The 16490-nt window shown below is 41.8% G+C and overlaps 1 protein-coding gene across 8 annotated transcripts in view; it reads left to right on the top strand.

Annotated features, from left to right (window-relative positions):
- Positions 1 to 4156: 4156 nt before the first annotated feature.
- The window catches only part of sema4d (sema domain, immunoglobulin domain (Ig), transmembrane domain (TM) and short cytoplasmic domain, (semaphorin) 4D), a 38991-nt gene continuing 26657 nt past the window's right edge, over positions 4157 to 16490 (top strand). For 4 of the 8 annotated variants that reach the window (XM_034897108.1, XM_034897105.1, XM_034897098.1 and 1 more), the window contains exons 1-2: positions 4158 to 4298; positions 12402 to 12517. In XM_034897108.1, the coding sequence (XP_034752999.1) occupies positions 12480 to 12517 (38 nt within the window). In that variant the 5' untranslated portion in view covers positions 4158 to 4298; positions 12402 to 12479. Of the gene's footprint in view, positions 4299 to 8905; positions 9298 to 12401; positions 12518 to 16490 lie in introns of those variants that run through there. The other 4 variants (XM_034897103.1, XM_034897104.1, XM_034897100.1 and 1 more) reach the window with 3 other exon arrangements.

Genomic DNA, 16490 nt, shown 5'->3' on the forward strand with positions numbered 1-16490 from the left:
TACTTGAGTATTCACATTATATGCTACTCTACTTTATCGCATACCTATAATATAATACAATAACATTTAATGTAATATTTTACTCTTTACTGAGGCTACTAAGCCTACACAGGCTATTTGATTTTTTGAGATTAAAATTACACATTAAAATATGTGATTGATGCCATTGAAATTAAAAGAACAGAGACTTCACAATTGATGTCTATATGCTGCTAAAACCTGTCATTTATGTTGAAGCTGTTGCATATAATTTAACATTTAAAGTTCCCATGGCATGAGCATTTCGCTTTATGAGTTTTTTTTTTAAATATTAATATGCGTCCCCCCACAGCCAGCCTTTGGTCCACCAGTGGCTAGAAATGGCGGTGTAAACCGAGGCCTGGGTATCTTGTTCTGCATTTGAGAAAATTAAACCTCAGATGGGCCGATCTGGAATCTTGCCCCTTATGAGGTCATAAGGAGCAAGGTAACCTCCCCTTTCTCTGCTTTGCCTACCCAGAGAATTTGGCCCACCCATGAGAGAAAGACATCATGGCTATATAAATTGTATATATGCTTTCAAATGAGAAAAGTGGCAGTTGGTCAAGGCCACACCCCCAGTCTCCACCTTGACTCTGCACTTTAGATCACAATATTTCCTCCATCGGCTTGATCCTGTGCTGCAGCACACTAACTACACTCTAAACATATGCTACACATTTTGTTGACTAAATCTTTTCAAGCTTCACCAACTCACAATAAAACATGACATGCTTTGAAAAAAATAAGATCAAATGAAATTCTAAAATTGTATGTGCTCAACTTCTTAGAGCCAAAACAAGCTTCATCGTTTCTTTATGAAATAAGAGTTATGATGGAAATAATAGCCCATCATTGAATTGAACAGCCTGAGGTTGCGAGGAGACTTGTTTTTTTTCACAAAGGTTCTTTTGGGACTTTTCTGCCTTTAATTTTTGATAGGACAGCTAGGTGAGAAAGAAGGGGAAGACATGCAGGAAATCATTACAAGTCAGATTCAAACCCTGAACTTCTATGTTGAGACATAAACCTCTCAGTACATGCGTGCCTGCTCCACCATTGAGCCGAATCAGGCCATGCCAGGAGACATTTTAATGTACAGGCCTACATCTGCTGTACTGATGCAGCAGTTAGTAATCACCTCTTTGTACCATTGTGTAGTACACAAAAACAACTCAGACCTCACTCAGTTCATTTCAGACATGCAACTGAACCTAATACCTTTTGGGGATCTCACTGATTTTGCATTGTGATCAAAGCTGTGAGGTTGACAAACACATTGCTGCTGATAAAGTTACACTTTTTGGGAACCATTTTAGAACTCTGGTACTGTGTTAATGTTGTGGTTTCACTCCATAACTTAAACATCCATTTTTTGAACGATGACACAAAATAATCAATACCATATTGACTTGAATAGAGTAGGCGCACTTGGGCTCGGGAGATGTTGGCCTGTTTTGACACACTACTTTCAACTTATTTTAAGCAAATCATCTGCACAGTCAAAGGGTCTGTGCCATGGGTCTGTACACGCGCAAGAAACTGCGATGTGAGCGCAAAGGGCAACGGTTCATGACTTATTAGAATGACATGTGTGATATTTGCCACTAGATGGTGCTGCTTTTCTACACTGGTGTTAGTCAACCTGTAATGCATCGTTGCAAAAACGACGGTATTTCTTGAAGTCAAGATAACACCATTATTGGTTTGGGGAAATGTGTGAATTATTTTAAGCTTATACAGTTATAAGTATAAAAAAATATGTTGTTGCATTTACTCAAGTGAGAAAGCAAGGTGAACCAAACTTCTGCCATTTTTGCACTTTTGTGTGTTTGTCCCACAGGAATTATTTTTATTTCATGGAATTTAAGATGGTTGACCATCAGGTGAAAAGCAAAACCAAAAGTAAGTATTTTGCAAATTCCTTGTCTTTTTTGTGATATTACTCTTTGTTATACTTCTTCAATGATTCACAAAACAGGGAAATCATTTTGTAAATATTTGATGGTTAGTCAAGTAATCACTGAGCAACATTACGCCATTGTTTTGGTGTACGGCAACTTTACTGACACATTTAACCTCTGTAAGACCTCCTTTGGAAAGTACATCTGCATTAAAAGTTGCTGCTTGATAAAACGTAAGATTTGCAGACTCTAGTGTTACTAATAGTCATATATTGGGTAATGTTTCATTTAAAACTCCTGAGTTAACTGTATTTACCTTTGATATGAGTGGCCCTGACCTCTGACACTTGTGGTGTTGATCCTGTCCTGTACCAGTCGACACACATTCAGTCCCCTCTTAACTGATCTCAGACCAGCGCAGGCCCTTCCAATATTGTGAATCATTGTGGTCTGCCTTGTAGCATGGATACACCAGCTAGGGACTCTAAATATATCCAACTGGTGTGTCTGAAGAGCTCAGGCATGAAGATCATATACTTACACTGGAAATCTACACCTTACTCTATTACTTTCTCATCTATTGTGTGCATGTGACACTCTGTTCCTGCCACATTCCCATTTCAGGCATTATCTGATTTTCTTATCTAGAGCAGCATTAAAATAAACTTCACTGTATGGTGTCTTTGTTTCCTTCTTTCTTTGACATTTGCAAATGACGAATTTTTTTATTAAATTAACCACCAAGTACAATTGTGTTTCTGTGAAAGAGAGATGCATTTTGAAAAGGGGGGCAAACAATACAAGAAAAACCTACATGAAGTCCATAAAATAAAATTTAAAATCATTTGAGCACCAGTATTACGTTTGGGTTTCAGCACACATTCCTCGGTCACCTGTTTTCTCTTAGCAGCACATGTCACAGACTGAGTGAAGATAAACCCAGCTGCTTTACGTATTCATTTCAAGCAGCACTTACTGTCCCCTTTTAACTCCAGCCAGCCTTCAACCCTGAGCTCTCAAATCACCAGGGGCTGATTTTCAAAATAAACAATTTGTAGTATAGCGGATGATGCTTGGGAGTTTTGGCATATTTAAGGATGCGGCAAAGAAACAGTACATTATAGACTTACTGGAGCTCAATTGGGCAGGTAAATTTCTCAACATTTGTTATTCCGTGAACCCACAAAGCATCCACAGAGGTAGAGTACGACGCTGTTCTATCATCCACAAGCAGCAATCTGTCTTTTACTCAAAGATGGTATTGTATTCGGCCTGCAGTGCCGTGGAAAGCCCCTCTCCCTCCTTCTCTGCCCTGCACAATGAGACAAGGGTCAGCCTGTCTTTCCTTCACTGTGTTTTTGATTCACTTCTCCTTCATGAAAATGTTGTATAACCTTTGACTTCCAGCAGGGACCTTTTAAACCCACTGGTCCCGCCTACAGAGTCCCCTCAACTAAAGGTTTAAGGTGATTCTTCACCAGGGCTGTGGCTGGCTACCACAAAGGAAATATTAAATGAATTGATTAATGAGTTAAATAACCTACTAATATATCATATTATATTAGTTGATTGTATTGGTAATATGAATATGCAAAGTAACTAGGCTACTAATTATCAAATGAATGTAATTCATTTTAGAGGCAAATATTTAGCTTTTTACTCCATTAAATTTATTGGCAGCTGGAGTTGCATTGCAGATTGAAAAATTTAAAGTATGATGCATTACATAAAAGTTTATATTAAACTGGAAAACACAATATAAGTAGTAAGTTAATATAAGCTCTGCTTCCCACATTGAAACAGTGTAGGCTATATGTGTTAAAGTGTAACATCAAGGATATAGACTAATGCATCTGTAGTAATAGTCCAATAAAATTATATATATAATGATATAACACCCTGAAAACGGGAATTGCATTGTTCTTAAAACTTCTGTAGTCTACTTTTACTTTCTTAAACTTTGAATGCAGAACCTTTTGCAGGTTTCTTTTTTATTTACAGGTATATCATTTGGGTGAAGAATAGGAAGCAGTTTATTTTAAGGCTACTTACTGTTCTTTTACTTGAGTAAAATTCTGAATGCAGGATCTTTACTTGTAACGGGACTATCTTTTAGATTGCTTTATACACTCAGCTCTGAGTTGCCTACTCCTTTCCCCACTGGGTCTCTCACCACCACCTCCACCACCCTGCACACTGCACCCTCCCCCTGTCTGTTGATATCGCACAGCCCGGAGAGGTTTGAATCCAGTCTTTAGCCCTAGCCGCCATGCTGAGCTGAGAGAGAGCGAACCAACCAAACTTTCACGCCGCTGCTGCACCCACGCTCATCTTCGTACACACAAGGACAAAAAAAGGAACACGTACTTCCCCACGGTGAGCAGCACCACACATTTTTACTTCAGTGCACAGTTGTGTTAGAGCTAGCTAAGTAATGTCTGGTCTTTCTTGGTTCAAAATTGCTAAGTTATTTCAGCCTGTGCCCCGCTGGTCGTGTTCATGCGTGCTAACCGGACTCCAACCTCAGCTGCACTTGTTGCACTGTAGACGATAAAACCCCCATTGAGACACAAAAAGAAGAAAACCCCAGCGTTATAATTCAAATAGTTTCAGTTGTTTTGACGGCACGTGAAACGTTTAAAATACTTTCCCACGACGTTTTAAAGCCGAACCTCGGAAAAAATAAGTTGTTAGCGGACGACTGTTGCTGCGGCAAGAATCCACACAGTCGCTGTCACTGTCCTTGAGGAGCAAAATACCTCCTGAATATAATATTACGTGTTCACCAGCCGTGCTCACACAAATCTTTTTAAAGATTAAACTCCCCTTGCACTTTTCAGAGTGCCATTCTGGCACCCAGAGGTCATGGAGAGGTTTCTACTCTTGGCTTGCATCAAGGGTGCTCTTTCACTGAAACAACAAAAGACCTTTTATTGACAGCCTCGAAGCACATATCCCCGTTACCGCAGTTTATATTAAAGCTGGTTGGAGCACCAAACGAAATAAGCTCCTGCAGCATGCACTTTATAATCCAGGCCAGTGCGACTGGGGCTCATCAGTAAATAATCATAAACCTTTCACCTGCAAACATGTCTAGTCTTAGTCGGTGTGGACCAGAGGGAGTAGTAAGAAGTTATGGAGCAACTTTCTGTCTCACCATTTGACCTCTGGCCTGGTTACCTGGAGCCCTGTGTCTCTGTGTGACTCTCCTGGCTCCACGCAGTATAGTTCAATCTACACTATCATCACTGCGGTCCTTTCAGCAACCCTAAAATGAAATTCAGGCTTTTGAGCAAGTGAAGGAGAGACTGATGCCTTCACAAGCCATAGTTCGTCGATTTAGAGCTGAAACAATTAAATTATTAGTTGATCAACAGAAAATTAATCTAAAGTAATAATGCCAAATGGATTATTCCAGCTTCTCAAATGTGGAGATTTGCTATTTCTCCTTGTCTTACATTATAGTAAACAGAAAATTATTGGGTTTAGGACTGTGGGTTGGACAAAAAAGCAATTTGAAGACGTTCCCCTGGGATTCCAGCAAATTGTTATGCGCCTCTTTAAACTCTCTTTAAATGTTTTTAGGCCAAAAATCTACAATTATTTGATACTGAAAGTAATCATTACGCGTATCCCTATTTCGGATAAACAGAAGGATCTGAAATGTCACTGTTTGTCTCCACAACAGGCTCTTGGAAATGCATGAATGCTCCTCACTTAACAGTGAAGAATTGCACTTTGAATTGATTATATACAAGCTCTCATTGCATAAGCACTGTGGATTTTTGTAACATGCCAGCTATTTAGTTTTTCCTTTTTTAAAAACAGCTGTTTTGTTTACTTAATCTGTTTTCCACTTCTTCGTTAGTAACATTTACCGCCCCTCCCCTTCTCTCAGCCTTCCCCAAAATGCATGGGCTATGACATCCAGTCCCTCACGCCCTCAATAAGTAATGTTTCTGCTTCATCGAGTTTGATTCCACAGGTCCTTGGCTGGGTCATATCAAGCATGGGGGCAGCCAGCCGGATCTTGTCAATATGATGGGCTGGCTGGCACCAGGGCTAGCCAGAATCATGTCAGCCAGACCCTCGGGGGGGGCGGAGAACCAGCCAGAACAGGATATTGCTGTGTGATCATTCACCAGAAGCAGACAAATCATTAAACCAATGGCTGCGTGCCGCTGAGAGGCTCTGGCATTTCGGTCTGTCACTCTAACCTCAGGTTAGAGGTTGTGTTTGCGTTGGAAAGTTGTCCTTGATTCTTGCAGGTTTTGGAATTGCCTTTGGAAAGAAGGGTAAATATGCTAGAGGGATTAGTTTGTGTGAAAATGGATAGGTTGGAAATCTATTTTTCCATTCAATTTTCTCTGCTGTTCATAGTCCTAGGCTGCTAGGAAGATAAAGAAACGTAGTCTTTCTTTCTAGACTTGAAGACTTTTCCTTTCTTTGCATGCATGTTGTTTTCCAGGACTTTCCATTTCATTAAAGCTTATTAGTCCATTTTTAACACCTGTGCTTGTTTGATTTGTTTAAATTCAATTACTGGAGAAAGCCACTATGGCTTGTGTATTATAACATATATGCCTTTCTGTAGATTCCTTTAAAAAAAATCAATAATCAATTTAAAATGGATGGGAAATCCGAACTGCATGGCTGAAAGTGAGCTTTGTTTTAAATGTGAACTTTGTGCAGAAATGGCACTTGTTTTGGATGTCAGGGGTTATTTACTTGGCCGTTTGCTTGGGTTTCCAACCAAGTCCTGGCTGTTTGTTGCATTTCTCTCTCTCTCTCTCTCTCTCTCTCTCTCTCTCTCTCTCTCTCTCTCTCTCTCTCTCTCTGAGATCCCAATGCAATTATTCAACCACCTCAAAGAAGACTTATGAGAGACGTCAATTTTCTTCACATGCTTACAGTGAGTGACTGTCAGGTAATTGAATAAACTCTTAATGGATTTGAGGGTGACATTCATAAGTCCTCAGAGTCTTTCTTCTCGTCCCCTCTGCAGGGTTTGGTTGTAGGCCAGTCTCCTCTGGTAGAAAAGGCTGGGATACCTGCTGTAAATGGTCTGGGCAGTAGCACTTCACCTCCCGCTGTGGAGGTCACTGTAAAAGGTGCAGACACACACGGCCCCTCATTGTTCCCTGCTGCACCAGAGCAATCTAATTATCAGGACTCTGCTGGCAGTGGAGTCAGGCTGCATCTACACCACTGCATTTACGAGACAAAGACGATCTCCATCCACACAAGAGTTTTAGCTCCAGCAGCAAACTAATCTCTTTCCATATTAGCACGTCTGACAACTCAGTAAGCATGACCGTTCTTATACACTGGGCATGCGTGCTGGTGTTAACTCTGTGCTTGAAAATCATGAGTGCATTGGTTAAAAATACAGAAAATGAACAATGGTGAAAAGTGAGACGAGGGATTTATCTGCTTTGACCGAGGACAAGTTGAAACTGTTAATGTAAGACTGTCTGGCGTCTGTCTTCATGTTCAAAGGTCAAAGGTTGTGACCGCCCAGACTAAAAAGCAACCTTGGAGTTTTCCAACCAAAACGGGTGCAGCAGTGTTTTCAAATGTAAACGTAGCAAAAGATAGGTTGTCAAACCAATATGTTGAAGTGTAGATGTAGCCTCAGCCAACAAGACTCACTTTTTAACTTGCACATGACAACGATAGCTACCTTTTTCGTAAGAGCCTTTTAGGAAACGAGGTAGACAATTTTGGATGTACGTCTCGCAGCAACCTCATTGTTTTGGTCCTGCAGGAGTTAAAGGGTAGGTCAGGGGCCAGTCTGGTGCTCTTGATGTTGAGGTGTGCTGTGCTGGGTCTATGACACGGACATCTGGGGCAACCCCCGCCTCCTTTTTTGAAACATACACAGACCTTCCCTGCCACACCCCAGTATCCCAACACCCTCAGGCTGGAATAATTTCCTACTGGCAAAGAGAAGCATCTGGCTCCGTATCAGCAGCCGTGGCGTGTCTAGGTGCTTTATTTGTGTTTGTGAGTTACCAGCCAAGCATAATGGATTGCTGCATTCCAGAGATGTCTCTGCAAAATTGTCTCATGATTGAACGGTGGTTTCAAATCAGCTGGTACAAAAACAAAACACTGGATGTCAAGCTTTGTTTCCTGTTATTCTGTTTTGTCTGTCAAGGGACAATAAAGGTGAAGAACGGTCCACGCCCTGCAGGGCTCAGTCGCTTTGATTCTTTAAAATGATGAAAAGTAGTTTTACAATTAACATCCACAGCCCGGCAGTTGTTGATTTGTTAATGCTGGCAGTAACTGCATTCATGAAAACTGCACCGGAAATCTATGAAGATTCCCAAGATGCTGCACCCAAAGCTGTGACTGCTTTAGCTGAGAGTGCAGGAAGCTTACTGATGCATTGTTGCAGTGCTATTGACAGCTTACTTGATGCTTTAAAAAGGTTCCCAGCGAAAGTGAATGAAAAAGGGGGGCCTCACTACATACAGTAGGCCTACATTCTGTTGCTGTGGAGGATATCACTATGTGACTCAGCTGAATGGACAAGGTGCTCTCTCTTTGTGCAATTTCAGCAGCATTAGTTTGCAGGTTGTAATTTTTGCATTTAGAAGATGTTGCATGACAAACTTAATTTACAGTCAGCAGATTGTAATCAGGTTTCCTTTTTTGTGTGTGTGTGATGCACTGAAACAAATTATACCTTTTTGGGTGCTCTATGTTCAGTTTGGGTTGAAACTGCATTAGTTTTAGCTAGGTGAACCTAATAAACAGTTAACTGAGTGGATCAGTGGCTACATACAGTGCTGAGAGAGGACAGCAGCTGGACCTGCAGTCCCCATTCACAAAAAATCCCCCTCCCCCGTCTTCCCTCATCTCCACCGCCACCCCAAAATCCCCCTCCCCCTCCTCAGCAATTGTGTGTGTGCATTGATGCTCTCCAGAAGCGCGATCTCTGCGCTGTCGCTCTCGACTGGCGAGCAGCATCTGACGGCTGTGACAGGGGAAAGGCGGTCTTGGGCGTTTTGTTACACACTCAGATGAAGACAGTCTGCCACTGACATGCATTAAAGTGAAACAGCCCTTTAATGCAATCGCTATCTCTTCACTTTTTGCAGCTTCTTGTGCCCTTTTTTGTGTGTTTTATTGTGCAAGATAGGAGGAGCGAATGAGGGAGCGTGACAGAGAAGGAGCATGACCGGGGAGTAGAGAGAGGGAGGAGGTGACCGACTGCTCGTGCTGCATGATCATATTGTATTTTCTTTTTCGTCTGTCATGCAAACCATCGCTGACTTTCCCAGTAATAACAGTGTGACTAAGTCGGTTGGATGCGCCTCTTTTAGCGTTCTTTTTCTCTCAACCTGCAGGAGCTTCTCAGATTATGGTAAGATTCACATCGCAAACAGCTCGTGTGGATGTCCGTGAGTGTGTTGACTGCTGGCGTCTCACAATGTCAACACCTTGTTCCTCTGCCATAGCAACCAGATATGTTTTTATGCTCACTATGTGCATTGGAGAGCGTCTCCAGTGCTGTGCATGCTATTTTTACCCAAATCGCATTTGGGAGGTAAATAATTCAGTGTTGTTGTTGATGGCATGTTTTCAGGATGCAGTAAGTGGGACAACGTTGTGCCTCTTTTGAGGAAATACCCACATATTTTACATGGATTAGCCGCTCTTTTCTTCTTGGTTGGTTTTTGTTTTCCTTTAATGAGCCAAGATTTGGAAGAGAAAGATTTTCACTGTTGTCTACTGTTTTGTTTAAAGTAAAGCCGGACAGACACTGTATGGATTTGGTCCAAATTGGCCCCTGACTAATTTTAAAATAGGACTGAATTTCTGCCAAATTGGCATGCAGTTGGAGCATCGCAACACCTGATTAATGATTATATGGGTCTGGCATGTAAGAAATTCTGGTCGGCTGTCTTAAGGTTTAACAGTACCACAGTCCGATTTCCCTCATGGCTGCTTGGTTCCAATTGCGGGTAGCTTATTTTCATATTACTAGAGAAGTATTTAACATTTTGTAGCTACAAATATAGTTTTGAGACTGCTGTTGTATTTAACTAAATTAAGACCATGTTGTCTGCATCTTCCAGACACACAGTTTATCGAATTGCACAAAGTAACACTGCCTTTCTCTCTTTTGTCATCATTGAGGGTGCAGCCATCTTGTTTTTAATAAACTTTATTGCAATTGTCACTAGACATAACCAACCAGGTGTTCTGGGCTTACGTTTGGTTTGATGAGCCAAGTCGTGGCAAGTCAATTGATCCGTACAGTGTGAGCATAAAAGTCATAGGTTCTGACAGTGCACAAAGGCAGATTGAAATATGTAGTGTGAGTTACACCCGAGACCAGCGTACAATAACAATAGTTGCACATTGTCTGCCAAGCTTTCGATTAGGTAACCGTCGGTCTTCCTCTGGCTGGCTGTTGTCAGGAGTTCACATATCCCCCTCAAGAGGGAAAGGAGTGGCATTGCCCTTGGACATCATTTCAGTTAAAATTTCTCCTCCACCATGCCACAAATTGTTTTCTGTAACTAGGCATTGAAACACTTGATTTTAAAACAAAGATACTTGATTTGTTTGTAAGCACTGGGCTCAGGTAGATCAAACCTCTATAATGTATCTTCAAGTGCTATCGCTCCACTTTAAAGAGCACAGTTCTTCTGGCTCTAAATAGATCTCTATCTCAGCGTGCACTGGTAAAACCATTCCATCCGTTCACGTGACTTTAAGTTTAAAAAAATGTAACCACCAGCTGCAGATTTCTTGCAGCACCGTTTCAGTGTTCTTTATTGTTCACTGCATTCAATATTGCATTGAGCGCCAGCATCCAGGCCCTGTGTCATTGTTTGTGTGAGAAGGCAACAGTTGGTAAGAAACTCCTGGCATCATCATCACAACAGCATGCATGGGACATTTTTCATATAAAGCTCTCATACTGGGGTGGATTGCCACATTGTGCAAAAGCATGGACTCTTACATATTTCAGTAATGTAAGGATGTAACTGGAATTGAGAGAATTACGGTGACATTTGGTCCATATCATTCTGGTGGAGCCTCTTCAACTCAACAAAGAATTGAACAATAGAATTGGCAGATAGCCCTGCACTAGTCAAATTTCAGTCATATCCCTTCACAGGTAAATGTGATGTTGGAGTCTTTCCTACTTCTCATAAACACAGTGGCTGAGAGGCCAGAGGAAATGGGACTTAATTGATTACCGGAGCTAATGTCTGTTTCTGCACTGGACAAACGTTCACTGAGCTTCTGCCCTCAGACAGGCTTCAGACAGACAGACTTGACAGGCAAAGCAAAGAGCATCACAAAAGAGAGAGGTCTTGCAGACACAACGTTCAGAGTTCAGGGATGTGGAAAAAGTAAAAGGAGGCACAGCAGCATCCTGAGCCAGGATCCCCACACAGACAGACTGCCGCTGGCTGCCTCTGAGGCTGGTGGCTGTCTGTCTGGGTTTGGGGCTGATAGGATTGGGGCGGGGGGGGCCCTCTACCCTCACTCCAGTTGTAGCTGTAAGCGATAAAACCATTAAGTCCTCTTTTGTTGATCAGTGTTGGATTAATAGCCAAAAAAGACATATATTGCTAAGCTGCTTCAGGTTCATTATGTAAACATCATACCTTTTATCTGCTTATGGAACCTAAATCCCACTCTAGCAGGTCACAAACCATGTTACGCCAACACAAAACCCGATCTAAACTATGAATTGAATGTGCTGCCATCGTAATCTTTTAAAGGCTGATAAGCTGAAGAGCTAATGCCAGATTTTGGAGGTTGCTCATCAGCCAGCAGGACAGAGGACGCGCCTCGTCTCACCGTCGCCTTATTAAAAATAAAAGAGTCTAAATGCTGGCAGTGAACAACTGCTGATCTATGTCCCGTCCAGAACATGCATCATTGGCAGAGGTGTCTTTTATTGATTTTCTTTTTATTGATTTGTTTTCTTTTTTATTATTCTGGCATTTGTTACACCCTTTTGATAATTTGCATTAGCTTTTTATCAGTGATGATTCATGAGTTATGCAAGCGTTGATGCTGGATGGGAAACCAGCTGCACAGATCCAAAACTGTCATCATTGCTCCTCAAGTCACACAATGCCTTCATCTGTGATTGGATTCATACTGTCTGCTCGCAGCCCGGAGGATTCCTTGGTGCACTCTATTTATGCTAGCTAGCTGGCTGCTCGGCTCCTTTGGTAACCAAGGTAACGGTTTCCCCTGGTTGAAGAGACCGGGCCTTGCTAGGCTAATTGTGAGCAAGTGAAGCGTGTCTGCAAAGTTAACTATAGTCCCAGCCGGGTCGATGGACTGATTTTCACAGGCTTGTCATGCAGTAATCATCGCAGTAGTAGTGAATTGAAATTGAAAATAACTTACAGTTGCAGCTTTTGCAGCTGTCTAGCTACTGCAGCTGTGTGAATGAATGATTTACATTTGCGTTGCTTTTCCCTTCTCTTGTAGACCGGTGTTGGGACATTGGCCCTGAGCTTCTCCATAGACCATTTCCAACCGTGTGAAGAAAAGTGAAAAGGAATTTTAATGAATCAGTATTCGCTAGCCGACGCCATGACAGACAAGTAAGTTTACTTCTTTTCTTTCAAAGTGTTTGTATTTGTGTAAAGAGCCCACTGTGCCCCTTTGTGTAGTGTGAAGTAAGAAGATGATGTCTCTTGTGATTACACTTCTCTCGCTCTGCACAAGATTGTCTCCTGCGAGTGTTTGTGTGAGTGTGTTTTCAGTACAGCAGTGCAGAAGAATCGGGGGGGTTCTGGTAGCAGAGAGAGAGACGTGTGTTGTGTTTGGGGGGGGGAGGGTTATAAAGACCGTCTGTTTGGTCCCTGAAGACCTATGCCATTTGCATTTGGACTGATTTGCATTCTCGTTCACTGTGCTGGTATGTTGCTGCTGCTGCTAGTTGATCTTTATTTCCCTGACAAAACACATTTAAAAACACTAATTAAAAGGGTTTTGAGCCTTTTGTCGTACTACCTCTTCCTTTTGCTCCTTCTGTGTTCTCCACCTTTTTCGTGGTTTCTTCTTCCCCCTTTTCACTTTGGACCCTGTCTCTTTGCGCCCTATCTCTTTTCTTCTTTTTGTCTCTTTTTGTCAACTTTGCTTTTTGTCTCTCAGTCCGGTGTTTTTGGATTTGATCTATAAAGAGGATGGAGAATGAGGGTGCAGTAAGCAGAAGAATCTGCTAGCATTCATATTAAGTGTTGCAGACCAGTCATAGGGATAGGCGCAAAAACACGGCGAAGGCCTAACAACAAGGCTGGGCTTTGTTTGTGCTTGAGTTACAGAAAATGAAAGGGGAAGATTAAAAAAGAAGTCTGTGCCCGCAACAAAACCGAGAAGAAATGGCTTTTTTTCAGAATACTGTAAAGAATTATGTTGATGTTGAGGATGTATGCTTGTGCAGGACTTAGTGAAGAGGCGGAGGAGGTGCATATGCATGCTGTAAAGTTTCCAAAGTATTGTTAATAGATGAAATAGGATTGATGTGAATCACTATTTATTTGCACTTAGTCAACTTACAGTATCTCTCCAAGAGAGAGAGAGAGAGCGAGAGAGAGAGAGACAGGCAGGCCTCAGGATAGCTCCCCTGCTATCAATAGTGCTATATAAAGTGCTATTATATGTCAGTATAAAATATTGTGCATCTTAAGTAGAGCCAGATAATGCTATATTTGCCCAGAGGGGAATTCTTTTTGCAAATTAGAAGGTTGTACCACTTCAGCCGTTCCCTTAAGGATGCATTGGAATTTCTGCAGAGCCAGACGTTTTAGACTTGGAAGTTTATAAGTATTTTGGATGCAACATAAAGGCAGAAAAGAAAAAAAGATGTTCTTTTGAAGCTATATTTTAAAAACAAGATGTAGCAACTTTTTTTTTTTTGGCTCTACTGAAGTTAACTGAAGACTGGGAGTTTCTAAGTAAGTGATGATGTTGTTGACAAGCTGCCCTGTTGGATGAAAGGTATCCGAGCAACCAGAAAGAAGGTGGGGGTGGTATTTTATTGTGCGCTAGATGCAAGTCCATGTTGTAGGGTGATTGTTCATCGGGGAAGAATGATAAATGTTACGCCAAAAGGAAGTGAGGGGAAAAGTTGGAGGACGTGCCCCCCGACGATGACGGGGAACAAAGCCTCCCTCAACATGGCACTACTTAAAATTCATACAAAGGCAAGAGAAGACTTATTTTCTCTCTTAACACACACAAATGCCCTCCCCTTACCCTCAAGCAAACATTTACGCATAGTGGGATATCAGTGGACATTCCTGTAGATATGTGCATTCGAGTTGGTATTCCCAGATACACGCAAGCCCGCATCTAGAAAAATGAACTGCTTTGCTTTCACAGTTTTGAAACCCTTTCAGCAAAGGAAAGGGCTGTGTTTTCCATGCAGATGTTGCTTTTGATTTGGGATTTGATTACCCAGCAAAAACTGTGCTCTCCCGACCTTCAAAAATGAACATGTTTCAATTGCAGGAATTTAAGTTCAGTCTCCTATTGTACCAGGATGCTCTGGGATGAGGAAACTTTCTAAAGCCTGATTTGTTCTGTAGTGCTTGTAGACAGGGATTCTCTCTGTTGAAATTCAAGCCTGCGTTAATCCTTTTCAACACACTGTGTGTGTGTGTGTGTGTGTGTGTGTGTGTGTGTGTGTGTGTGTGTGTGTGTGTGTGTGTGTGTGTGTGTGTGTGTGTGTGTGTGTGTGTGTGTGTGTGTGTGTGTGTGTGTGTGTGTGTGTGTGTGTGTGTGTGTGTGTACACAGAGTCCATGCACCCTCCATCCAGGATTTAAATGAACTGGAATTTCACCCTCCTGTTTTTAGCGTCTTACAAAATTATTTACAGCAGGGTGCTCTGTATTGCATCATGTATGAAAGTAGGACAAAAAGACAATGCCCCAAATACACAAAGAAAATGTAGTCCGATGGAAATATGTTACTATACAAATAAACATTTTAAATGTAAGCTGTGGACTGTACTTTCAACTAGGTGCCCCTGTTATTTGGGGAAAAAACAGAAGCAAGATGGAAAAATGTATTGATCCTTAAAGGAACACATCACCGTTTTGTTGAAATGGGGCTTATCATGGTGTCCCCTAGCTGTAGATAGGTGGCCCAACGTTTTGTTTTTGCCTCAGTGCATGCATTGTTTTAGCCCGGTGCAACACCGGCAGTGCCACTGCTAGTTTGCTTAATGTAGTGAATAGAATCCTATGTTGCCAGTTAGCATGTTGTGAGTAAAAGTCAGCCAACAACATCCTAATTAGTTCTTGGGGCCTGCACATTCACAACAAGTACAAATAGCAGTGCAGAAGACTAGATGATTTCCTAGGCAGATATTGACTTGGGACTATATTGGGTGGAAGCACAGCCAAAGCACTTCTACATGGGCACAGAGATCACGCATATCATGATTACTGTAAACATGACGCATGGTTATTGGCTCACTTTTACTTACAAGGTGCTAACCAGCAACATAGTATTCCATTCTTTAGGCTAAGTTAACTAGCGGTGCCGCTGCCGCTGTTGCACCAGGCTAAAACAATGCATACACTAAGACAAAAAATGCGTTGGTCCACCTATCTACAGCTATAGGTTAGACTTTGATAAGCCTTATTTCAACCAACGGTGGCGTGTTCTTTTAAGCCTTTTAATGGTTTCATTCTTGTTTTCCACGAGGAGAATCCTCCTCATACACATTTCTCCCTATTCTTCTCTTAGTCTTCTCTCTTCAACCACGGTATGAATTTGCACGCTCAAATATCCTCTCTCGTTGCAAACGCTATTTTCTCTCCCTTTGTCTGTCCCACTCATTTTCTTTCCCTCCCCCACCTGTGGTGGTGCATGCTGACTTGGCAGGGACTTGGGATGTTTATAGATGGACAGTAAAGGTGTGTGTGTGTGTGTGTGCTTTTACTGGAAGGATCACACTGTCCTAAAGATGAAAGGCCTTTACCTAGTCTACTGTATATCTGTTTGCTTTGTGTATTTGGATCAGTTAAGATGCCACATGCGTGTGTGTATTCATGTCAGTCTCAGGGGGCAAGGATCCAAAACCACCATCAGAAGCTGGTTAGGAGCTTTTTAACTGTCACTTACACAAACCTGGAACATACGTTTTCTAGTAACACACATGCTTAATTCCAAAGTGTTTTGGTCAGAAGTTGCAACCTTGAGAGTAAAAACACTTGAAGACTGAATACATATAATACTAGTACTTTTAGGAGAAATTGAGTTGTGGTGGACATAAGATACAGATAAAAGCTTGAGCTGGGATCTTGTATCAGCTCGGGGGAAAATCAGGTGTCACAGTGGAGTGAGCTCAATAGTCCTTCCTGTCAGTATGTTTACCATATGCTGGCTTTCGGAAGTAGGGCCTATTAATAAATTTGTTCTGGCTTGAATAGTCTTCAAAAGATCAACTTTGCCCGTTCCTCATTCAAGTCCACTCATCAGTTAAAAAAACAAATGAATTGTGACAACTCCACTTCCTCTCTGTGCCCTCTCCAGACCGTTGTGTCACCAAGGGCGGGGTTTGG

Source organism: Etheostoma cragini, chromosome 16 (assembly GCF_013103735.1).
Source record: "Etheostoma cragini isolate CJK2018 chromosome 16, CSU_Ecrag_1.0, whole genome shotgun sequence".
Lineage (NCBI taxonomy): Eukaryota > Metazoa > Chordata > Actinopteri > Perciformes > Percidae > Etheostoma > Etheostoma cragini.